Source organism: Salvelinus fontinalis, chromosome 28, assembly GCF_029448725.1.
Source record: "Salvelinus fontinalis isolate EN_2023a chromosome 28, ASM2944872v1, whole genome shotgun sequence".
In the NCBI taxonomy this organism is placed as follows: domain Eukaryota; kingdom Metazoa; phylum Chordata; class Actinopteri; order Salmoniformes; family Salmonidae; genus Salvelinus; species Salvelinus fontinalis.
The window spans coordinates 5,326,343-5,352,829 of NC_074692.1; the positions used below are offsets into that span (position 1 = coordinate 5,326,343).

The 26,487-nt window shown below is 41.9% G+C and overlaps 1 protein-coding gene and 1 non-coding gene across 3 annotated transcripts; both read left to right on the forward strand.

Annotated features, from left to right (window-relative positions):
* Window positions 1–988: 988 nt before the first annotated feature.
* On the forward strand, window positions 989–1,064 carry trnaa-ugc (transfer RNA alanine (anticodon UGC)). Its single transcript has one exon. It is a non-coding gene; the product is annotated as a tRNA-Ala (tRNA).
* A 3,573-nt stretch (window positions 1,065–4,637) lies between these two features.
* Window positions 4,638–18,191, forward strand: LOC129825981 (noelin-like). Of its 2 annotated transcripts, none has more exons than XM_055886194.1 (6): window positions 4,638–5,108; window positions 8,987–9,136; window positions 10,698–10,853; window positions 11,892–12,111; window positions 14,136–14,242; window positions 15,233–18,191. In XM_055886194.1, the coding sequence occupies exons 1-6, from the start codon at window positions 5,043–5,045 to the stop codon at window positions 15,908–15,910; spliced, it is 1,377 nt and encodes a 458-aa protein (XP_055742169.1). In that variant the 5' UTR covers window positions 4,638–5,042; the 3' UTR covers window positions 15,911–18,191. The 2 variants fall into 2 exon arrangements, with proteins under 2 accessions (XP_055742169.1, XP_055742168.1); XM_055886193.1 differs by lacking the exon at window positions 4,638–5,108 and adding an exon at window positions 7,115–7,541.
* The last annotated feature ends 8,296 nt before the right edge of the window (window positions 18,192–26,487 follow it).

Genomic DNA, 26,487 nt, shown 5'->3' on the forward strand with positions numbered 1-26,487 from the left:
CACTGTATATTAGATAGTTGAAAAACTACAAACCTCAGATTTCCCACTTCCTGGTAGGATTTTTTTCAGGTTTTTGCCTGCCATATGAGTTATGTTATACTCACAGACATCATTCAAACAGTTTTAGAAACTTCAGAGTGTTTTCTATCCAAATATACTAATGATATGCATATATTAGCAACTGGGCCTGAGTAGCAGGCAGTTTACTCTGGGCACCTTATTCATCCAAGCTACTCAATACTGCCCCCAGCCATAAGAAGTTAAAGGGAGCATATTTAAATTCACAGGACACCAGATAAGACAGGAGAATTACACCAGATATAACAGACTGACCTAGCCCCCCGGCATATAGACTATTGCAGCATAGATATTGGAGACTGAGACGGGACGGGACGGGACGGGACGGGGGGGGGGGGGACGGGGGGGGTAGGCACTGTGGCCCCGTTCGACGATACCCACAGACACAGGCAGGATACAACCCCACCCACTTTGCCGGAGCACAGCCCCCACACCACTAGAGGGATATCAACAGACCACCAACTTACTACCCTGAGACAAGGCTGAGTATAGCCCAGAAAGATCTCCTCCACCTCACAAGCCCAAGGTAGTGCAAAACCGGACAGGAAGATCACGACAGTGACTCAACCCACTCAAGTGACGCACCCTTCCTAGGGACGTCATGGAGGAGCGCTAGTAAGCCAGTGACTCAGCCCTGAGTAGAGAGAGGGGAGCCGTTCACCTTCGCACCCCTGGGCCAGACTACACTCAATCATAGGACCTACTGAAGAGATGAGTCTTCAGTAAAGATTTAAAGGTCGAGACCGAATCTGCGAATTCCATAACAATGGAGCTCTATAGGATAAAAAAGTCCTGCCTCCAGCTGTTTGCTTATAAATTCTAGGGACAATAAGGAGGCCTGCGTCTTGTGACCGTAGCATACATGTAGGTATGTACGGCAGGACCAAATGTGACCGACTGCCTTGACACGGGCCCCGTGTGGCTCAGTTGGTAGAGCATGGCGCTTGCAACGCCAGGGTTGTGGGTTCGATTCCCACGGGGGGCCAGTACAAAAAAAGTATGAATGTATGTACTTGTAAGTCGCTCTGGATAAGAGCGTCTGCTAAATGGCTTAAATGTAAATGTAAATGTAAATGTTATTTGGCAAATTTGGAATTGTGTTTTTTACATTAGATAAAAGCAGAGACACATAGCTACAAAATTGTATATCAAATACTGCATTCGAAGAACAATGGGAAAGCAATTGTAACGGCTGGGTCGGACCAAAATGCAGCGTTGTATGTAGACATAATGAATTTTAATAATAATAACGAAAACGAAAATGCACTTGAACAAACTACAAAACAATAAACGAAGTCAACAGACCTGAACAAACGAACTTACATAACACGAAGAACGCACGAACAGGAACAGATTAACAAACGAAACAGTCCCGTGTGGTGACGAACACAAACACGGAAGACAATCACCCACCAACAAACAGTGAGAACAGCCTACCTAAATATGGTTCTCAATCAGAGGAAACGTCAAACACCTGCCTCTAATTGAGAACCACATCAGGCAACACATTAAACCCAACATAGAAACACATAACATAGAATGCCCACCCCAACTCACGCCCTGACCAACTAAACACATACAAAAACAATGGAAAACAGGTCAGGAACGTGACAGCAATTCTGCTTTGAAAGTTGATAAACTTGTAACCTCACCTTTGAGAAAATGGAGAGCTCCTCTTTGTCTACACCCAATCAACATCGTTCACCCCTTCTTATCTTTAGCCCCACCCATCTCTTTAAGGGTTGATCTGAGCATTCTGTCCTAACAACAGCAATCAAGCACCCAAGCTAAGCTAACATTGGCTAGTTGCTAGCTTTTTACAGACACAGATGAGGGAACAGTTCACTGACCATTTTACTCGCCCTAGCAGAGCTGGTTAGGCTGTTTTTATGTTATCCAGAGCATTAGTGATTGCAACTTTGCTGCTGGCAACAGTTTACGCTTTTCTGACAATGTTTACTGACACCGGCCCATATTCAATGGGTGTTGAGCGTTGGTAAATTTGTCAGTTATTCTGCTGTCTTGAACACTCAAACAAGAGTGGTCTGAAATTGGAGGAGATATCCAGAGTGAATTTACCAGCTACGTCTATCAACAGTTGTCGCAGTGACAACTTGAAAGGAAAAAAACTTTCTGTCAAAATTAGAAGCATGTCAAATCTGAAAATGTGGATAACTAGACTATCTTACCCGTATACCTCATGGATGGACGCTTCACCCGCTCACGGATGCCATGGTTGCCCTTAGTTTGAAGATGTAATCCGGAGACAGGTGTTTTCTCCATCTCCTTAGCTATCATACTCTAATTCCACAAGATTTTAAAATTCGGTCCTCCAGAAAGTACTTTGTACTGTAGATTAGAAGTAAAACCTTGAAATCAGCCCTAGCCTTAACAGGAAGCTAGTGTAGAGGCTAGCACTAATATGACAATTTGTTTTTGTTCTAGTCAAGATTCTAGCAGCCGTGTTTAGCACTAACTGAAGTTTATTTAGTGCTTTATCCATAAGAGGCAAATGGTTCTCACCCCCTTCCATAGACTTACACAGTGACAACTTCTGGAGGACATCCTCCAACCTATCAGGGCTCTTGCAGCATGAACTGACATGTTGTCCACCCAATCAAAAGATCACAGAATGAATGTAGTACTGAAAGCATATGAGACATCTAGATAGCACTGCAGTGCATAAAATGTGGTGAGTAGTTGACTAAAAGAGAAAGACAATAGTTGAACAGTTTTGAACAAATTAATGTCTTCAAAAATGAAGGAGAAGTGAGACAGAGAGAGTGATAGAGACAGCTAGATATATTTTGTATTTTTTTCACTTTCACTTTCAATTACTTAGCTAGCTAATGCAGTTGACTCGTTTAGCCTACTCAAACACCTGGCTCAAACAGAGAGGGGTGCTATGTTAGCTAGATGGCTATCCAACACTGGAACTCTTCGAAGTCAAGGTAATCTTTTGGTTTTATTGCCAACAGGGCCCGCCAGTGTAACTGCTAAACTACTTGCTGTACAGTGTACTGCATGATTGTAGCGGGTTTACTAATGTGTTAGTTCTAGTAGCAATGTTGACTATGACGTAAGTTAATATGGTGACAACTATGTAGGCTGTGTGTAGCAGTTAGCAGTTATGGTATGAAGGTTTGGCTTGGAAAGGTTTTTTTGCCTGGTCACAGACAGCTGTTGTGGTGTGCACTGAAGCCCAAAAGTGAAGGGTAAAGGTGAGAGGAGATGCGGGAAGGAATTATACAACGAGAAAATTGATCATGCTGTTTATATGTGGCTGCTATGAAAGGGAACTGTGTTTGCGGGTGATCAGGGGTGTACTCATACCACTAATTCTGTTGAAAAACATTTATTAAATGGAAAGCAAATGGAACGCAACGAGGATAAACATACCTTAATTTGTCCAATAGGAACTGTTTGGACTAATGATTACACCCTAGATCAGGTAGATGCAGGCAAGAGTGTGCAAGGTGCTATTGAATGTGTCACTGTCTGTTACCTTGATTACTCAAATACTTCTCTCGAGCTGTGCACGCATCTATGTTGTAAACTTTAATTCGTAGGCTAGATTGTAGCAACCTCATGATGGGTATAGGGAAAATTTGAGTATGATTTAGTACCCTAAACCTGTTGATGTTACATTGAACTGGGTGAATGTAATATGAATAACAGTCATCCAATATACTGTAATAGAAATAAGGCCATGCTCACAAAAATAAAATTGTCTTCACTAATCTTAAACGGCACCGACCGCCATTGGTTCCCATGCTCTGGGCAGCTTACATTTAAATAAAAGCAACAAACAGCAGGGATGTAGACAGCTACAAGCCCGGGACAATCCACGGTCCCAGCCACAAGGGCTAACAGTTCAAATAAATATGCAATATCATTACAGTAGGCCTACTGTCAATTGGTGGGTGCAAAAATCCATACACTGCTTTTCTTGACTTGCCTCTTCTTCATGCCATTTCTGGCTATCCCACCATTTTTTCTGCAGCTCGCTTTCCATACGTTCCCTCTTTTTCTTGTTTCCCTCTGACATTTCTGAAAAGATCAAGGAAGGTGGGAGTTGAGGAAATGTCAACTAAAGACCTGGACTGGGAAAAAAAGGAATCTAGAGACATACATCTAGGAATCTATGATCACATGACAAAGAGTTCATATGAGATAAGCATGTAAGACACCACTTTTGGTGAGTATTCACAGCTTGAGCACTGTAAGCAAGATAAAGGGGGTAGCCTATGCTAGTTTAGATGGATGCCTTGACTTCATGCTAAATTATTTTCAGAAGTATTCTGTAACAAACACCAATACTGGAATGCTGCTATGGTCTACAACTACTACTATATATATCTCAGCAGATCCTAAAACCCATCATTATGTTGGCTACTACATGATAATAATACTTTCATTTGTTCTATATCATTTTTTGTCATGTCGGCTAGTTCTACAGGTTACGAACCATCAGCGCCATTCTCTTCTCTCTTCTCCTATGAGCCCCGGCACCCCATCTCCATTTAATGGCCAAACCCACCAAATAATTATTGAATTTCCCACTCCGGTCCTGTCACATCCGGTTTCATCCCCACGGCTAGCTCCTTCCCGCATTGTCGTGATTTAGCTCGTGCACCCCTCTGCTTGTTTTGCGGAGCCAACTTTTGACTAAAGGCTGTTGGAGTTGTGATTTGAGAAAGCTTTATGTTTTTTCTATCCATGTTTCGCATGCGAGGTGGCTGACAGAAGGAGGGCATAGGGAAGAGGCGCTTCAGCACAACGCACTGAGATGCATTGAACATCATGCAGTGACGGCACCTCACCAGATTTATTATTTACCTTTATTTTAGTGCTCAGCTCTGCAACGAAGATTGCAAGACGACACGTATAAGAGGAAGAAGACCTTAGTGGAAAAGACAATCTGCATGTGAAAGTACTGGATCTGGTGCTATCGGAGGCAAGAGATGCAGCCTACAAGCAAGCTTCTGAGTCTCACCCTCCTCGTCTTGATGGGCACTGAACTCACCCAAGTAGGTTTATAAACGCCATTTTACTCCCCATTTAATATACTCAAACCATGATTTGCCAATTATCCTACAGATTACCTATTTAAAGACGATGTAGGCCTAGAGATTTAAATATATTATGATATAGAGACAATAAAGTGATTTCATCCCCCGAAATTTTTAATAATGGCTTATGCGCATCCACCGAGGCATTTCTATAGACAAACTGTATGCTATCTAATCCTGATGATCGAGAACAACAATTAAACAATCAATTAAATAATCTAGACTACATTGGAATATTTAAATTGTTGTTTCACATGCAATTCGTCTAACTAATTATATATTAATTCCAAGTATGTGTGAGATCATCGAAGTCGAAATCAGCGAGCAAAACGACTGAATGAAAGTTAATCACATGGCATTAGCAGTGAGAGCCTACTTTGAACTGAGACTTTGGGCAAATATTTTTCAACTTTCAGCCCATTGCGGAGTGGGGGTCTTGGTGTGACTATCCATATCCGCATGTCTGCAGACTTATTTTGGAGAAGTGAGAAGTGATACTATAGACAGCGAGCAAAAAAAACATCAAATTAGTAAACTATTAATTTCACAATGACAGAAGTAGGGCACTTTTACATACATAGACGAGTAATACTGTTTTGAGAATATCTATTAAACACGCTGATAACATGTGACTGCAGTTTAATTTAGTCCGAATTGTAGGCCTATTGGTTTAGTATGTCAATGGAAAGGCTAAATAAGAAAGCTTAACAAGTATTGCATGAACCAGATTCTACCCCAAATTGTAACATGAATAGCCTAATCTCTTTACATTGATCCTACAGGCAGAAAGCTGCAATCAAAAATCATTCAACACAGCAATAATAAACTTCTATTTAAAATGGGAAACAATTTTTTAAAAACTGAGAATTTTTGTTATGATTAAAAGCTATGATTAATAACTGGTATTCATTTGTAATGCTGGTCTGCATGAACATGTTCTTCTTAAAATCTCAATTTTCTTTTCAAATAATTGTTTCTCTGTTCAGAGACGCTTTGCACTCCATGGTGACACAGCGCCTCCCCCTGGCTGCCACAATGCCACCTACTTTTCCGACAGTCTTGGACACCAACAGGGTGTTCAAGCTTTTGTTCTAGCCCAGCACTAACATACTTGATCACACACTAGTCAACTGTTCATCAAACTCTGGATTAGTTGAATCAGGCATTTGGTGCTTTCAAATAGTCATGACAGATTGACATTCTTACTTACATTCTTGAAGCTGGTATGGCAGGCTATGTCACTACTAGGCTACACAGTATCTTACAAATGGGCGTGCAATAACATTTGTAACGACAAGGTGGCGGAATGTCCCTAGATATCCCTGCACATGGTTGGTTAAGCAAAACAAGTCAATGGACAGCGATAGATATTATGCCTGCATGTGCCATTATTGCGCCACGGACTTTGTACAAGCCTGATGTGAAGTCTGATGTTGTTTGAAATCTCTACGATTAATCAGATGTTCCAAAATTACGATTTGTCGTTTTTGTCTGTGAATGACTATATCAATATCCTACATATCTTTATTGGAGGAAATTAAACTTGATTGTACCTTGCTTTCTATAGCGCTTGTCTATAGTTGATGCTGATGGGTTTCAATGTGGTTGGACTAATCCAGTTCTTCTCGCCATAGAGAGTCATCCAGCCACTGTTATTAAGTAACCTACACAATTAAGGCATTCGGTCTGAGAATGGCGTTTTGTTAAGGTTCGTTTGGGCTCGTTTTGTCTCAATTGCTTTTGTGGAGTTTCACGCTTAACTTGATTAAATCACACATAGACTTCAGAGTCTGAAGTCATGTTATTTACATGTAGTATTTCCTGACATGAAGATACTCTTTTGTATTTGGTATAGAAGGTGGAAAGGTGCATAATGCTGTCTCGATGTGGCAAGCTCGAAAGCGTGGCACCGCGGACTTGAGCTGACGGTTTATCGATCCGTGCTGGGTGGGCGGGGGTATCCAGCGAATGGGAGAGGCGACTGAATTCCGTCATTTTATAAACTCGAGCGCGATTGCGGGAGAACGGATTCACAATTTAAAACAACCGCATTGGCCCATCATCACAGTCGCCTTTGAAGAGAGCAGAACCTCCACCTGTCATCCAAACATGTTCAAACCCAGACTGTCCGCTGTTGCAGCCATGCCGTTGCATCAAATGACTGGCAATGTTATTTGCCTAGTTATTTCCCCACTGGAACGTGTACAATGAAGATTTTGGTCATACGAAGAAAGCGCAGATATGTCGGTGCCTTTGCTTAAGATTGGAGTGGTGCTTAGCACGATGGCTATGATCACTAATTGGATGTCGCAGACATTACCGTCCTTGGTGGGACTCAACACCACCAAGCTCTTGGTAGCGTCAGGAGGGAAAGCAGACCGGAGTACAGGCGTGAGTGACAGCTGATTCAGGAACCATTAGAATCATGTACCCTACTGAGGACAAATTACGCGTTTACATTTGTGCCAATAGCACGAATAAAAATAGTTTAAAAAAATATTAGTATGTCTATTATTGATCATGTTGGTTGTTAATTGAAAGAAAAAAAAGCTGCTGTTGGGTGTGCATCAAAAGAGAGGAAACTTTAATGTAGTGACTATTGCCAAACGAGTAGGCCTATCCATGTACATATAATAAACTGTTAATAATTATGTTACTATTCTTGTTAACCTTAGCGTATGCCATACAACAACTTTCACATATTCTTTGCTAAATGGATGAACTTGATATACTGTAAATAAGTGTGGTAATGTGGTCCAATGATGAACAATAATACAATTTCTAAAACTGTGACTAATGTATTTTAATATAAAGAGCAACGTTAGGCTACATGATATATACTAACAGCTAATGTGGCATATGATATACATAATGGATCTTAGCATAGTACACTGCGTATCACTAATTGCCAGGGTACATCTAGAGAATTATTTATTTCTATTCATATCTATATTGCTCTGGGTTCATGTAGTGGTTAAACTTAAACCAATCCACATTTCAACCAGCCTCTGTATCAAATTATTACTGTGAAGGCGTGTTGTTAAATAGGCAATGACTGTTTTATTGAATGACTCTACCTCATGACTTTATTGGAGGGTTGAAAATGTAACGGCACAGATTAAATCATGTTAAAACATTACAAGTACTAGACTATGACTTAATATTATCACAATCTAGCAAAGGCTATTTGAGTAGATGTACAAAGATGTTTCCCTCAATTTGATGTAATATCCCTTTGCCAGCCCCTTTGTCTTCAGAATGTGGACAGTTTGATTGTTGAAGATTAGGGTGGAGCATACTGCAAAGGTTCAAAACTACCGATGCCATTTTACGTAATCATACTCCATCAGCTTGGAACAAGGTTATGTAAATCCCTGTGGTGAAATGATTCCACTTCAAACTAGCACAAATTCTCTGCAGAGATCATGATTTTTGTCCAAACCTCCCAAAATGTAATTACCTAGTTTGGTAAGCAAATGTGTTTTAGATTTGAGTAGTGAGTAGTGATGTGGTGCTACTAGTGATGTGGCGTATCTTAAACTACTGAGCTAAGGTGAGCCTTGCCAAGCCAAGCCAAACCGAGCTGGACTGTACTGGCCTGGTAAACCATCCTCCACAGCTGCTGAAACGGTGCTGGAAAGGACAATATGAAGAAGAAAAAATGTCAGTGCCAGTACAGTATGGCATGAAAATGGAAACACTGTCACATCCCATCATTACACGAATAACCCTTTGTCATGAATCTCTGTCTCTCTCCCTGTCTGGGCCCGTCCTTGTCTGTCTGTCTGTCTGTCTATCTTATCATCTCTCTCCCTGTCTGTGTGTCTCTCTCATAGGTGCTGCCAGCCAACCCTGAGGAGTCATGGCAGGTGTACAGCTCAGCCCAGGACACAGAGGGCCGCTGTGTCTGCACCGTGGTGGCGCCTCAACAGACCATGTGCTCGCGGGACGCCAGGACCAAACAGCTCCGGCAGCTGCTAGAAAAAGTAACCACCCATGTAGCATGACGTACTACTGTACCCATTACCTCCTGTTATCAGAGTTCCACTAGAACAAAACACCATTCACCAGTTGCACCACCAATACCATGACATCTTCTTTTCAGCAGTAACAGCCTATGGACAGAGGACAGGAGTCACTCACTTGTATGGTTCCTTGAGAATAGCAATTCAGTTCACCCTGCAGGATTTTGCCGATATTAATTTCCCATCATCATCATTTCATACACTACCGTTCAAAAGTTTGGGGTCACTTAGAAATGTCCTTGTTTTTGAAAGAAAAGCACATTTTTTGTCCATTAAAATAACATCAACTTGATCAGAAATACTGTGTAGACATTGTTAATGTTGTAAATGACTATTGTAGCTGGAAACAGAAGATTTTTTAATAGAATACCTACATAGGCCTACCGAGGCCCATTATCAGCAACCATCACTCCTGCGTTCCAACGGCACGTTGTGTTAGCTAATCCAAGTTTGTTATTATTAAATGACCAGAAACAAAGACCTTTCTTCTGAAACTGATCAGTCTATTCTTGTTCTGAGAAATGAAGGCTATTCCATGTGAGAAATTGCCAAGAAACTGAAGATCTCATACAACGCTGTGTACTACTCCCTTCACAGAACAACGCAAACTCCCTCTAACCAGAATATAAAGAGGAGTGGAGGCCCCGGTGCACAACTGAGCAAGAGGTCAAGTACATTAGAGTGTCTAGTTTGAGAAACGGGCCATTTTGGGCCTGTAATCGAACCCACAAATGCTGATGCTCCAGATACTCAACTAGTGTAAAGAAGGCCAGTTTTATTGCTTTTTTAATCAGAACAACAGTTTTCAGCTGTGCTAACATAATTGCAAAGGGGTTTTCTAATGATCAATTAGCCTTTTAAAATGATAAACTTGGATTAGCTAACACAACATGCCGTTGGAACACAGAGTGATGGTTGCTGATAATGGACCTCTATACGCCTATGTAGATATTCCTTAAAAAATCTGCCGTTTCCAGCTACAATAGTCATTTACAACATTAACAATGCCTACACAGTATTTCTGATAATTTTGGTGTTATTTTAATGGACAAAAAATGTGCTTTTCTTTCAAAAACAAGGACCTTTCCAAGTGACCAAAAACTTTTGAACGGTCGTGTATGATCTGACATTGTCTTATACAGTAGATAGGTTTGGAGGCCAGGTGTTGCACAAATGTGGCACCTTGATGGGGAATAACCGGTAGTCCATGTTAGCATACTCTCAATCCTTATCCCGGATGTAGATCTTTCTGATTCGCTTGTACACATAACAGTATGTTGCTCTTGAGCACTTGAATCGCTGTAATGTCTGGCTAGGCACATTAGAGATAACAGTGACACTTTTTGCAGTCAATCATCCATAGCATATCTACAATTAATTGTGCAATGCACCAACATTTTTTGTTGGGAAGACCCTAAAACACTAAATGCAAACCCAGGTAAAGCAAGGATTCCTAGTATATTTGGGGCTGTATTTAGGTCTTTATTGTCTTTATTTTTTTGTATTGTTTCCTATGTGTTAGGTCCAGAATATGACCCAGTCTATCCAGGTGCTGGACCAACGGACCCAGAGAGACCTGCAATACGTGGAGAGAATGGAGGTCCAGCTGAAAGGTCTGGAGACCAAGTTTAAACAGGTGGAGGAGAACCACAAGCAGAACATTGCCAGGCAATATAAGGTATGTCAACATTGCTCTTACATAGACAACATTGTACAAAGAGATGTCCTCTAAGTGGAGTTATGGGTCCATATTTATCAAGCGTCTCAGAGTAGAAGTGCTGATGTAGGACCAGGTCCTTCCTGTTTATATAATATTATTCATAAAGGCCTAAAACTGATCCTAGATCAGCACTACTACTCTGGGAAGTGTGATGCATACAGCCTCTGGTGTAAATGAAACCCTTACACTTAAATGCTCATCCCTGGAAATAAAAATAAATGTCATCAACTATTCTGATGACGTTTATGTTTGTGTGTGTGTTTGTGTGTGTATGCTCCCCATCTATCCTCACCAATGCTATGTTTACGCTATGTTCTGTCATGAACATCCCTGGGAGTGATGACCCTTGCACGTTTTGTGTGTGTATATTAGATAGGCTAGTGAGTTAGATTATTCGACACTCAACAGTATCTCATTTTTTTTTTTGCTTGCAGGGCTAACTTTAGGAAATTATAAAGCTGCAGAGACTGAAGAGGCAGTTCAATCCCAGTGTTCTATCCCTGAACTTGACCAATGACTATTTGCACCATGCGTTCTATTTGAAATATAGCACCTTTTTCACCCTCCGACCTTCACTGCTCTTTGCATTGCTGCATGTTACTGTAGATGCATTCCATGAATAGATTTTGCTCAGTTATTTATTATTTTCATGACATTTTTATTTAATTCCATATCTCGTTTAGTTTAGTAGATGCATACTCGGTTACCACGGAGAAAACGAACGGAAACGTTGTATGTGACATGAAAGCATGTAACCCTAAGATGTTGCATTTTAAAAGGTGAAAATAAAATATTTTCCCAATTTGTTTTTGGTGTACCGAGGACTTGTTTCATGCTGCTTATGTTCGTGATGATGTCACATCCGCTCATCATACTGTTGACTGTGTTAGGTCCACTCTGCACTCACCACAGGGAGACAGCCAGAGTAGGGCAAGACAGGTGTGGCACACCCATTTGCTCGCATAACACTGAACCCAGCCTATTTTAACCTTTCAGGCAATAAAAGCGAAAATGGAGGAACTTAGACCATTGATACCAGTGTTGGAGGAGTACAAAGCTGATGCAAAATTGGTATTGAAGTTTAAAGAGGAAATCCAGAATCTGACGTCTGTGCTAAATGAACTCCAGGAGGAGATTGGAACCTATGACTACGAGGAGCTGCAAAACAGAGTGTCAAATCTTGAAGAGAGGCTTCGTGCGTGCATGCAAAAATTAGGTAGGCTCAGATAACACCGAAACACCCCGTTTGCTTCCTTGTGCAAGGGGCCAATCAGATTTACAGTAGTTATTCTTCTCACACCAGCAGATCTCTATCTATCCACCACACCTACATGTTCTACCCCTACAGTATTTCAGCTTTAACATACTCAGATATTCCCTCATGTTAGGGAATTAAAGATGCCTTGACTACACCTATTCCTATTCATACTCCTACATGTACTTACATGCCTACTGCAAATAAAATGTTATTGGTCACATACACATGGTTAGCAGATGTTAATGCGAGTGTAGTGTAATGCTTGTGCTTCTAGTTCCGACAGTGCAGTAATATCTAACAAGTAATCAAACAAATTCACAACGACTACCTTATACACACAAATCAATGCATCAATGCTTAACGATATTGTTGATGAAAAAAGAGATTGTCCTCATACAGTATGTCAAGTTAGACACTATTTAAACATGTTAGGATTTAGAGTTGTTAACGGGTGATTTGAGTTACTTTTTGCTGATGTAATCCTATTTAGTCAAAATTACATCACGAGCACATCATGTTATGCGTGCCAGAAATGAGCTAATGAGATTATGTTCACTTCTTGACTAAAAGCTACACACCATTGTAGCGGAAGTCATCTAAAAAAATAGTGACAGGATATAACAACTGACAGATTACTTATTTCAGTAATCTCCTTGTTGCATGGGTTGTTCACAGGAAGGAATATAGATACAAAGCCTACCTGGCACCATATTTCTTTGATTGATGTCAGAAATAAGTGAAAGGCTGAAAGTACAGATGTAGGATCTTAATTTGAGACAGTTTGCTAGAGCGGGAAAATAATCCTGCAGCAACAAGACATTTTAATTATTATATGGATTACAATTAATTTACATTTTTGTAGGGGTTGATACATTTTTGGTAAGGGAATATCATGTCTGAAACTTCAAAGTGGAAATTTGGTTGCTACAAACTGGAAATTACGAACTTCAGAAGCCTTTGTAAACATCAAATACACAACAATGTTTTTGCCGGAAAGTTATTCTGCGACAGGGTGATCAAATTAAGATCCTACATCTGTAGATGAAAGGCTGAACAAATCAATGAATGGTACAAAATGCATGTTTAAAAAAACATTAGGAGGTAAAATGTAGAAGAAATACACTGGTAAGGAATGAGACCGAGGGAAGACAACATGCATTGAAGTCAGTTTCCTTCGCGCAACTATATGATTCCATTATCAAGCCAGCTGCATGCACTGTTGGTAGCATTGACTGTTAGGATGGTGAGTGTACCAATAGGAATACATAGACCCTGTAAGGGAGGGAGAATAGCTAATGTACTGGCAAATTCCTAGAAATGTAAGAATGTCTCACTCCAATATGAGAGGATTATCCATTTTGGTTTCAAGTGCTCAGCTTTAACTTTCCAAGTACTATAGCAATGGGAGATAGCAAGAGTTACATAGTACGGAACACTATCTAAGAAGAATGGGGGCTGCTACTTTTTTCTGGATGTGAAGTGAGGGGGAGGTGTGAGTGTGAATTGAGTGTGTGATTTATGTAAAAACAGAAAAGTATGTTTCCATTATTCATAGTTATCATTTATCTATGCTATTGAAACGATACTGTTGTACAGAGACCAAAAACGCAAAGTTAGTGAGCCAACGTTGATTCTGAGGCAGAGAAATAGATTGCAGGAGGACTAGATTCGGGCATACACATGTATACAGTATCTACACAGTTCTTGCTAGAGAGCCCTTCAGCTGAAACACGAATGTCAAAACCTGAAGAAATCACTGAACTGATCACTAGGATGCAATACTAAAGCTGGATTTGTCATCATAAACAAGTCATATTGAAAATGTAATTTTCAACATAATTTTATATCAAGTATAGTTGGTACATCAAGGTCACTGACCTATGCAGACACACACACACACACACACTGTTTTCCAACCTATAGACAGCATTGATAGTGCAGAGATAAATGCAGTATCTTCATTGTGTCTTTGGCTCTTGCAGCATGTGGGAAGCTGACAGGAATCAGCGATCCAATCACAATTAAGACGTCTGGATCAAGGTTTGGATCCTGGATGACTGACCCCCTGGCACCTGAGGATGACACTAGGGTAGGTCTGCTTCTGCAATACCCATCATATTTATTATACAGTATAAACATAAAACAGAGTCAGCGAAAACATGTTTTGTTAATTATGCAATTGTGAGGAACCTCAGGAAAGATAAAATATCAGATGTTAGCTAGCAATGTAGCATATATCAAGTTTGAATTACCCAATTCCTCAAGGTTTCACCAAAATGGATCCCATTGGAACTTCAGTAATGTGTTTTCATGCCTCACTGTCTGGGATTAGCTCACCGGCACCACAACAATGGGAGGTATTTACATCTCTGGGTTGTCATTGCAGTAAGATAAGTCATTCTAGGGATAAGTGGTGTCTGATATTATGTATACCTTATGTCTGATAAGAGATGAATCCCAGGATTGGATGAACGTTTTTTTTTTACATTTTGGAATGTGTTGCACATACTGAAATATCACTCGTTATCATGCAGAACTTTTATTCTTGTGTTCGTTATGGAATACCACTGACATTCATTCTTCCCATGAATCCAGGTGAAAGCTATGATCCCTTAAGGATGTCACTTGTTAAAGCCACTTCAATCAGTGTAAGTGCAGGGGAGGAGAGGTTAAAGGAGGATTGTCTTAAGCCTTGAGACAACTGAGACATGGATGGTGTGCCATTCAGAGTGTGAATGGGCAAGACAAAAGATTTAAGTGCTTTTGAATGGGGTATGGTAGTAGTTGCCAGGCCCACCGGTTTGTGTCAAGAACTGCAACACTGCAAATCTGAGAGATCAGAGATAAATTGAGTCATCCGCACTGGCTCTCAATGATTGATGAGGATCGAAGCCCTGGCTTTGTAGAGAAAGTCTTTCTGGGAAACCTTTGATATCCTTCATTTAATCTCAGGGTTAGAGCAGAAAGACCACAAGCGCTCCCTGATTTGATATTACAGGATGGTTTTAGAAGAACATTTGACAATAACACACTGTACCTGAGATTGACAAATCTTTAATGCTCTTGTATTCCTATCCAGGTGTGGTACATGGACGGCTACCACAACAACCGATTTGTGCGGGAGTACATGTCCATCTACGACTTTATGAATTCCGACAACTTCACGTCTCACCGCCTCCCCCACCCGTGGTCGGGCACGGGTCAGGTGGTCTACAACGGCTCCATCTACTTCAACAAGTTCCAGAGCCACACAATCATCAAGTTTGACTTCAAGACCTCCGTCATCAGCAAGTCACGTCAGCTGGACTACGCCGGCTACAACAACATGTACCACTACTCCTGGGGAGGCCACTCGGACATCGACCTCATGGTGGACGAAGGCGGGCTCTGGGCCGTCTATGCCACCAATCAGAACGCGGGGAACATTGTCATCAGCAAGCTGAACCCCAACACCCTGCAGATCGTCAAGAGCTGGACCACCAATCACCCCAAGAGGAGCGCAGGAGAGGCCTTCATGATCTGTGGTACGCTGTATGTCACCAATGGCTACTCCGGTGGGACCAAGGTGTACTATGCCTTCAGCACCAACTCGTCCACCTACGAGTACATTGACATACCGTTCCAGAATAAGTACTCTCACATCTCCATGCTGGACTATAACCCTAAAGACAGAGCGCTGTACGCGTGGAATAATGGTCACCAGGTGCTGTACAATGTCACTTTGTTCCACGTCATTCGCTCAGAGCAGGAGCAGTAGATAGCTAGCCATGCTGTGACCTTCTCATTCTACGGCAGACCTAGGTTCAAATACTATTTGATAACGTTCAAATATTTTCTGCATTTGCTTTAGCCTGCTTGGAGTGCAAGATGGACGGGGTTTGTAGTTTTGCAACAGTTATATTGGTTCCATTGCACCAGGCAAGCTCAATCAACCTTGGCTAGATCAACTGAATTTGAACACAGGTCTGGTCCACAGATTTTTCAAAGTAGGGGAGATATGTAACTCAAATCAAAAGTTTATTGGAAATGTACGCAGATTTGCAGACGTAATCGCAGGTGCAGCGAAATAATAAGTGCTTCTAGCTCAGGGTTTCACAAACTAGGTCCTCGGGACCCCAAGGGGTACACATTTTGATTTTTGTCCTAGCACTACAAAACTGATTAGAATAATCAACTAATCATCAGATTTGATCATTTGAATCAGCTGTGTGGTGTTAGGGAAAAAAACTAAACGTGCACCTCTTGGAGTCCAGAGGACTTGAGTTTGGGAAACGCTGTGTAACGCCAACAGTGTAGTAATACTTAGCAATAAAAAAATAAATACACACATAATCCAGAAACATTTAAATACATTAAGAAATTAAGAAACATTAGAACGAGCAATGTCAGAGATTGGAATATAAATATATATACATATAATGGTGTCTAAAGACAGTACGGGCAGTATATGATTAGAAAAAGTGTGTACAGCAGTAGTTATATAGGATGAGCCATGACTAGAATACGGTATATACATATAAAGTGGGTTGAACAGTATGTAAACATTATTAAAGTGACCAGTGTTCAATGACTGTATGTACATAGGGGCTGTAGTCTCTAAGGTGCAGGGTAGAGTACTGTGGAAGTAGAGACGTATCCTGTATGTTACTCAGTAACAAGATATAAAGTACATCATGATATATATAATGTGTAGAAGGTATAGAAACAGATTGTAAGAACAGGTACCGAAAAGGTAATGCCTTTTTTTTTATTTAGATGACTTAGAATGATTGTGTTTTTATGGAATTACCCACTCTTGACTTCTTTCATCACAGAGAAATAGTGCAGCCAACTGTATCGTAGTATAGAATTGAATTACTCTAGAAGCTGAAGGGATATGAAATCCTGAGCCTTGTTTATCGACCTATATTAAACCAAACTGTGGGACACAACACACAATCATGACCACTTTCCCCAGGTGGGTGCTACTCATTGGTGGTGGCTGTGGTCACGTTCCCCCCCCCCCCCCCCTTTACATTCTGAAGTGCGCTAAACATCTGGAAAAGCTCTATGTAACAATACATGTATGTACTAGAGTGAATTAATTCAGTAATTATAATTACTGGATCAGAGAGTAAAGATTGTCAAATGTAGCAGCCATTCCCATGGAACTCGATTCCTGCATTTTTAAAGGTGGAGACGACTGTAGTGATCATCGTAACGCAGAGCCATGTTTCTTATTTATATCAATATTAACCCGTATTGGTATCCCCATGTGTTGGTAGCAAAATATCTATTTGGGACAGGTGTAATGACACCTCATAACACACCTCAAAGTATTCTGTCTTTCCTGTGCAATACGTCCTCTCAGGAACCAATACAACACAACCACTAATTTGCATGGGATCACCTGTACGTACATTGTAGGGTCTGAGTATGATTGATAAATGAGGCCCAATGGAGCAGTGTAAAGAATCTAGTCAATGACAATACCGTATATCTGGGAACACCGACTACAGACAGTTAAGGCAAAGACTGTTGGAAGCATCCTGTTTCGTTAATGTTTCTTTGTGATGTGTATTTTCTCTTTTCTATCTTCTTTTTGCATGGGCATTTTTACCAACCGAAATGGTTCCCTTCTCTGGATGTATTTTGCAATATTATGACGCTGTTGTACAGGAGACTAGTTTAGCATTGCTAGGAGGCAGGCTTTTTACTTTCTTATTGTCATTGGGGTTGATATACAGTATGTTATTATTGTTGGTATTGATATTTGCTGTGATAGCCTGTCTTTGTAGATTGTATTGTATCGAAAGAATTTGACCAGCTCGTATATTTGTCAGGCAAAAAAAAAACGACACTGTAACGATCACGAGAATGTGCAAACAATGTATCTATGAGTCAGTGAAGTATCCATTGGCAATTTCTTTTTATTTGACATCACAAATCTACTGTCTGTTTCTTAGAGTGATAAATTGTGACATCTTGTTCTGTTGAGCTTGCATGTGTATCTGCAATAACATTCATATTAATAAACATGAGCTTTGTTCTACAATTGACTCTTTGTCCTAGAAAATAATCTTCTGAATAAGATGACTTTCCTCAATCAAACCCATTTCTGCAATGCATCTGTAAAATGCAGATTTTTTTTGTCTCACAAATTTTGAAATAAGTGCTTCAAATCTCATCGCATTATCCAAACGACGTATGCAACTGTTTGGTCAATGGAGCATAGGACACGAAAACGCAGTACAACCCAGAACATGAAAGGAGAGGAAAGAAAGCACATTAAAGTCATTTCGCTATTGTTGCTCATCTGGATCCACCATTCCCTCTCCATGGCAACAGAGGTACACTGTAATAACCTCTTCCCTCTGGCAGCACGGAACAGCTGGTCTGGATACGGCGCCGTACATCACTGACTGAGCTTCAGCCACCGAACACAACACACTTAATTAGCTCTCTACACTTCTCCCAACGCTGAGAAAATGATTGGTTTCGCTCTGACAATAATGATGATGAACAATGCAGAAGCAACAAGGCCTATAAAAGAAGACATCACATACCAGAATCTCCAGCTCCAAGTTGTTGCACACCGTATGGGAATGAAGAATCTGATGTAAGATGTTAATCTTGACGGAGGCAGCCCACTGTGGTTAGTACAGTATTATTCCTGATGCTCCATGAATTCAGTGCAATCATCTCTTTCTCTAGGAGGAATACTGTGATGCTATAATCCTTCTGAATATAATCATTGTACTCATTCTTTAGCTACTGCATGCTGATTGAACTCCAACAGGCTATTCTAAATTTGCTGGACTGTACAGTACTGTACTATACCACATCCTCATATTCTGGCTTGTGTCCACTACATATCCTATCCTGTGGTAGCAGTTATGATTTAATAACATAGTGCAGAGTGTGGTGTGGGATGCACTTGAATTTGACGCTTCCCCACAGAGAGAATCAATCCGATTCTCAGTCGATTTTTTGACGGATTACTTTCTCAGATATCTCTCACATCCCTTTTATGCCTGTAAAGGTGTTGTATGCACAGTTTAACGCAATGAACCAATATTTAAGATGGAAACAAATCATCAATCACTGTTTCCTAATATGGTACAATCTACCCAACATTTGGTCCCCCTGTTACACATGGATTTTAAAGGGATATCCTTACACCTTGTGAGTGTCCTATTGACAGTGTTCTAGTCATTTAGTTCTGAGTAATTCCATCAGCACAGGTGGTGCATTCACAATCACCACAGCAGGCCTACAAAGGTATTTCAATTCAGAGACAGAAACGTAAAACGTTGTATTCTGTAGTCCAGTCACTTGTGATTATACAAAAGAAAACCATTCATCCTTCTCTAGGCTTCAAATCAATCCCAATCCAATGTAAAATATTTGTCAACAGGATTAAGTCTTGCATCTGTGAATTTCTAGAATTCAATTTGAAATAGATTCTGCTGTCGACATGTCCGATTGTCAGATTGTCCACAGTGTAAATAAACATCTACATTAGGCGTTCATATAATCAGTAAAGATGTGACAGATGTAGGATCTTAATTTGAGCCGGTTTGCTACAGCAGGAAAATAATCCTGCAGCGACAGGAACTGTTAACTATTATGTGGATTACAATTAATGCACATTTTTGTAGGGGCTGATACATTTCTCGCAAGGGAAAATCAAGTCTGAAATTTCAAAGTGGAAATTACAAACTTCAGAAGCCTTTTTAACTTAAAATACACCACAAGTTTTAAATGTCCTGCATTGCAAGAACGTTCTCCTGCAACACTACGTATGTGTGAATAGAGATGACATACAATACAAAGATGTTATCAATGCCTGATGTACAGTATATCCCCTTCAAGTAAAGGGTTACTGTTGTTTGGAGATGACATATCCTATTCTATTCTACAATATGGTGTATTTGAAAGAGTTACCCAGAGAAGAAGGTCAGCACAAACCATAAATCTGTAATACAGAGTGAATATCTACCCAGAATTTCAAAGTCTAATATACTAAATGTTAAATTCATAACAATTTACGTATAACTTATAAATGGATATATACTGTATGTGTAATCTGAAACATTCCATTTTAAGTTATGCACACTAGTTCAGTTGAAATGTTCTCCTGCTTTTATTTCTCAACTATATTCTGCCTCGTGTGTACTTTCTCCAACACTTCAGTCATCCTTCAGCTATCACCTTGCTCTTTGTCAATGTGGTAAAGTGTTAAACCATATCTCTGTGCCAGTCTCCAGAGCCACACCTCAGATACTACTGATAATGGCTTCCAGAAAAAAAGAGCATCTGCTCTGTCTATTTTTACCTCGTCCACAAATCCCCCTGTGCTGGCTTTGAAGGGGGGGGGGGGGGGGGGGCTAAACCTGCTCCAAGAGACAAGAACAAAACAAGAAGTAAGTCCTCTAGCCACTAACAATGGAGCTCCAAGCAAATTCCCACGGAATTCACAGTCAATGTCATGGCTTCCCTGAAAGACCATAACATATTATTATAACTGCTTGGGGTGTGTGTGTGATGCAAAACAGGGGGGGATTGTGTCTTATGCAGACTTTGTGGGTGTCACATTGATGTTATATTTCCAACACAGTGTGAGGAATGAAACGCCTAGGCAATCTCCTGTTCAGGCTTTTACTGTACATGTGACAATGTCTGTGCTCGTATGATATCTATAAGGGTTTGGAGTGAAAATCTCAAGAAAGTTCCAATGATGATGTACAGTACGGTAAAGAGCTGCGCTGTTGATGTCTTGCGAGTCAAAGCACAAAGACTCCAAAGACATGCCGACGCAGGCAAGACGCTAAGGATTCTCGTAGGAGAAGTACTGTATGAGCTGCTGAAGCCGGCGCTTAATCTTCTTAATAGCCGTGAAAGCTCCTGCAGCAACATGTGACAAATGTCGTGCGTGACAATGGAGAACATATACCTCTGTAGGCCACCACGTCTCTTGGGATTCTAGACATGGAGTTGGCATCTGAAGAATGTTTCTCTTTTAAACTCTTTGCTCTTTGTATGTGGAAACATCATGCAATAAGTGACATGGGACTTCAGACACTGAAGTAACAAATGTTGGTATTTGGCTGCACTAAATGTTGGCATGCATCTTTAATTAGCAGTCACATACAAATCATTCATTTTCTAAAATAAGACAACCCAATGCATATTTATGTTTGTTGCCTACAATATACAGTATGCAATCTTTTCTCCACACTAAGAGCAAAACTATGCCACGATTGCGTCATTCACTGCCATTTATCAATACCACCGGCTTTTGGTCACGCAGGTAAACAACAAAAGCATGGTAAAAGTAAAATCTTTATGACAGTGGCCTTTACAGTGGCATTAGGATGCTCAATAAAAGTGACAGCTGACGTGTTATACCTTAGGTGTACGTCCTGTTTGATCTTCAACATTATAGACCATATCAACAGGGAGTTGTGCTCTATTTATGACTATGCAACATTTTGGCAGGCCACGTCTGCACAGCGACAGGAAACAAGACAGCAGTAAGTCATTACACCTCCCCATTGCCTCTCCATTGACGAGGCCATTTAGAAACCCCCAAGAGCATAACATGAATGGAAATGAACTAATTAAACAAACATGAATTAGACACTGAAACATTGGATAAACATCTGTCCTGTATCTTTATCAGGAGTTTGGGGAAATACTTTATTAAAATGCATATAGGGATATTCTAATCAGGTAAATAGCCAGCTTAGTAATGACATTACAATAGCTCAAGGACAATAAATGTGCTGCACCTTGCAAATATTTACACTGTGAGACAAATGAAGGAGAATAAAGAGTTTTCAGTGAAAGTGAGATGTTTGATGAGCTTATCTTTCTCTAATGTGTGTGTGTGGGGGGGGGGGGGGGGGGGGGGAATGTATCACAAACAACATCAAAGTGGTAATGTGGTATGTAGATAACGCGAGAATGGTTAGACCGAAGAGGATGGAATTTAGGACTCTACAATTGAGCTGTTTGACTCAGGAGCTCAACTCATCTCATAATACACAATTAAAGCTTGGACCGACCAAATGGACCCAGTTGGTCCAGATGCAAAATGTGGTCCCCTCCAAAATATACAAATATGATGAATACTGAGTATTACAAACAGGCGATACAAACAGGCGATGCAGTATTTTTGATTTGGCCAAAGTCTGCTCATGCTTTCTCATTTGGTGGGGCTTTTGGATGACATTCTGGATGAGATCCAGTATTTGCCTCGCTTAGGCGAGGAGCAGGGCAGTGTGCCATATAAAGGCTAAGGCCCAGATGGTCCCTGCACTTCAAATGCCATATGTCAGAGACTCAAGTCCTGTGGTATGTGCTGGTTGGCACTCTGTATCACTGGTGAGTAATAGGATGAAAAAGGAAAAATGTACAAAAGGAAGAAAAAAAATCTACATATGGTCATACTTTTAACACATTATCTGTTGATGAGAAACTGCTTGCTAAGGCTATAGTTAGAATTAGGTTTAGAATAAGGGTTAGGGTTAAAGTTAGAGTTAAGGCTAGGGTTAGGGTTAAGTTTAGGGTTAGGAAAAGGGTTAAGGTTAGGGCTAGGGTTATGGTTAGTAGATAGTTAAAATGTTACTGATAGTCTGTAGACTATCCAAACAAAGTGTTGTACCGTATGTTCTGCCTATCTATGCTGCTAAAATATGGGGTTAAGTAATATCAAATATTGTTATAAAAACTGCCGGTTGAGATTATTTTCACACTATTCCATTCAAGTGTGTTTTTACACTTTTATATAAGGTAGGCCCTTCCACCAGGATTTCCACTGAGCTAATGTGCCAGAAAAATAGCAACAAAGTTTCCAAGTTTCAAACAATGAAAAGGTTTAGGTACTACAATATAATCGTAAAATCTTATCTGTCTTTCGCCACAATGTTCACTCAGAATACAGTGCAGTGAAAAAGGGGCAAATAACGATAGCTAATGCACTTTAGCACAGTGCGCTGTTCCGTACATTTGACCTTATTTTAACGCCCCAAAAACGTAATACTTCCAGGTCAACTGTAATATAAATACCATTGTAAATGCACAATTTCTCCACTTTCCAGCAAAATCAATTACGAGACCTTCATACTGCCCATCTCTACATGATTTAAGAAAGTAATGGAGCGTTGCCAGGTCTTTAAAAAAATTGCGTAATCACTGCGAGCCATCATGACTTTCGAAAACCCTGACAGCCGCAGTTTCATTGTGAAGATAAATTTAGCGCCACCATAAAAACCCAATTTAAATTCAACACAAACCTTCAAATAGGTATGTCATGAGACACTATATAAACTCTTCATAGTGTTTTATTTACATTTTAGAGGTGATAAGTTGGATATATTGGGTAAAAATGCAGTTTCCCCACACGACATGCAGTGCCTTGCAAAATTGGCATTTTTCCTATTTTGTTGCATTACAACCTGTAATTTAAATAGATTTTTATTTGGATTTCATGTAATGGACATACACAAAATAGTCAAAATTGGTGAAGTGAAATGAAAAAATATACTTGTTCAAAAAAAATACCAAAAATTAAAAATGGAAAAGTGGTGCATGCATATTGTAACGATAATCCTCCTCCTCTTCATCAGATGAGGAGGAGCAGGGATTGAACCAAGGCGCAGCGGATTGTGAAGACATAATGATTTATTAAAGACAAGACGAAAACACGAACTTCACTATAAACTAACAAAATAACAAAACGAAAGTAGACAGTCCTGAATGACGAACTTACATACAACGTAAAGAACGAAATGAACAGGAACAGACTACATGAAATGAACAAACCGTATACAGTCCCGTATGGTGCAAACATTGACACGGACACAGGAGACAACCACCCACAAACAAACACTGTGAACCGCCTACCTAAATATGACTCTCAATTAGAGGAACGCCAAACACCTGCCTCCAATTGAGAGCCATACCAGGCAACCCTAAACCAACATAGAAACAGACAACATAGAATGCCCACCCAAACTCACGTCCTGACCAACTAACACACAAAACTAAACAGAAAACAGGTCAGGAACATGACATAACCCCCCCCTCAAGATGCGTACTCCGAACGCATCACCAAAAAGTCCAGGGGAGGGTCTGGGTGGGCATCTGACCACGGTGGTGGCTTAGGCTCCGGGCGTGGTTCCCACCCCACCATAATCAATCCCCGCTTCCGTAGCCTCCCCACAATGACCACCCTCCAAATAACCCCACCTAAATTTAGGGGCAACACCAGAATCAAGGACAGCTCTGGGACAAGGTAGCTCAGGACAGAGGGATAGCTTAGGAGAGAGAGGTAGCTCAAGATAAAGAGGTAGCTCAGGATAGAGGGGCAACTCCGGACTGAAGGGCAGCTCCGGACAGAGAGACAGCTCTGGACTGATAGGCAGTTCTGGGTATCTAGCCTTTTCAGGCTGAAGGGCAGCTCATGGCTGGCTGACGGCTCTCGACGCTCATGGCAGGCTGACGGCTCTCGACGCTCATGGCAGGCTGACGGCTCTCGACGCTCATGGCAGGCTGACGGCTCTCGACGCTCATGGCAGGCTGACGGCTCACGACGCTCATGGCGCTCTGACGGCTCTCGACGCTCATGGCGCTCTGACGGCTCTGGCTGCTCATGGCGCTCTGACGGCTCTGGCTGCTCATGGCTCTCTGACGGCTCTGGCTGCTCATGGCTCACTGGCGGCTCTGGCTGCTCATGGCTCGCTGGCGGCTCTGGCAGATCCTGTCTGGTTGGCGGCTCTGGCAGATCCTGTCTGGTTGGCGGCTCTGGCAGATCCTGTCTGGTTGGCGGCTCTGGCAGATCCTGTCTGGCTGACGGCTCTAGCGGCTCCTGTCTGGCTGATGGCTCTAGCGGCTCCTGTCTGGCTGACGGCTCTGTAGGCTCATGGCAGATGGGCGGCTTTGCAGGCTCATGGCAGACGGGCGGCTTTGCAGGCTCCTGGCAGACGGATGGCTCAGATGGCGCTGGGGAGACGGATGGCTCAGATGGCGCTGGGGAGACGGATGGCTCAGATGGCGCTGGGGAGACGGATGGCTCAGATGGCGCTGGTGAGACGGATGGCTCTGGCCGGATATGGCGCACTGTAGACCTGGTGCGTGGTGCCGGAACTGGAGGCACCGTGCTAATGATAAGCACCTTCCTACTAGTGCGGGGAGCAGGGACAGGGCACACTGTATCCTCAAAGCCTACTCTACCCCTGATGCGTGGTACCGGCACTGGTGACGCCGGGCTGAGGACAAGCACATCAGGATTAGTAGGGGGAGAATATATAGTGTGTACAGGGCTCTGGAGACGCACTGATAGCTTAGTGCGTGGGGCCGGAACTGGAGGCACCGGGCTAGATGCACGCACTACAGGGAGAGTGCGTGGAGGAGGAACAGGGCTCTGGAAATGCACTGGTAGCCTAGTGCGTAATGTAGGCACTGTAGGTACTAGGCTGGGGCGGGGAGGTGGCGCCGGAAATACCGGACCGTGCAGGCGTACTGGCTCTCTTGAGCATTGAGCCTGCCCAACCTTACCTGGTTGAATGCTCCCGGTCGCCCTGCCAGTGCGGCGAGGTGGAATAGCCCGCACTGGGCTATGCAGGCGAACCGGGGAAACCATGCGTAAGGCAGGTGCCATGTATGCCGGCCCGAGGAGACGCACTGGAGACCAGACGCGTTGAGCCGGCCTCATGACACCTGGCTCAAAGCCCAATCTAGCCCTACCAGTGCGGGGAGGTGGAATAACCCGCACTGGGCTATGCACACGTACAGGAGACACCGTGCGCTCTACTGCGTAACACGGTGTCTGCCCGTACTCCCGCTCTCCACGGTTAGCCTGGGAAGTGGGCACAGGTCTCCTACCTGCCCTTGGCCCACAACCCCTTAGCCCCCCCCCCAAGAAATTTTTGGGAATTACTCACGGGCTTTTCCGGCTTCCGTGCAAGACGCGTCCCCTCATAACTCCGGTTCTTCACTCCAGTAGCCTCTGCTCTCCTCAGTGCCTCCACCTGTTCCCATGGGAGGCGATCCCTTCCAGCCAGGATCTCCTCCCATGTGTAGCAACCTTTACCGTCCAATACATCGTCCCAAGTCCATTCCTCCTTCTTGTGCTGTCCCTTACTCCGTTTACACCGCTGCTTGGCTCTGGATTGGTGGGTGGTTCTGTAACGATAATCCTCCTCCTCTTCATCAGATGAGGAGGAGCAGGGATTGAACCAAGGCGCAGCGGATTGTGAAGACATAATGATTTATTAAAGACAAGACGAAAACACGAACTTCACTATAAACTAACAAAATAACAAAACGAAAGTAGACAGTCCTGAATGA

What these genes read in the sequence shown, in the direction of transcription:
- LOC129825981 (XM_055886193.1), top strand. Translation starts at nt 7,392, where the DNA reads ATGTCGGTGCCTTTGCTTAAGATTGGAGTGGTGCTTAGCACGATGGCT. An exon ending in AAGCAGACCGGAGTACAGGC is followed by an intron (nt 7,542 to 8,986) that starts GTGAGTGACAGC and finishes TCTCTCTCATAG; the next exon opens with GTGCTGCCAGCCAACCCTGA. An exon ending in TGCGTGCATGCAAAAATTAG is followed by an intron (nt 12,112 to 14,135) that starts GTAGGCTCAGAT and finishes TGGCTCTTGCAG; the next exon opens with CATGTGGGAAGCTGACAGGA.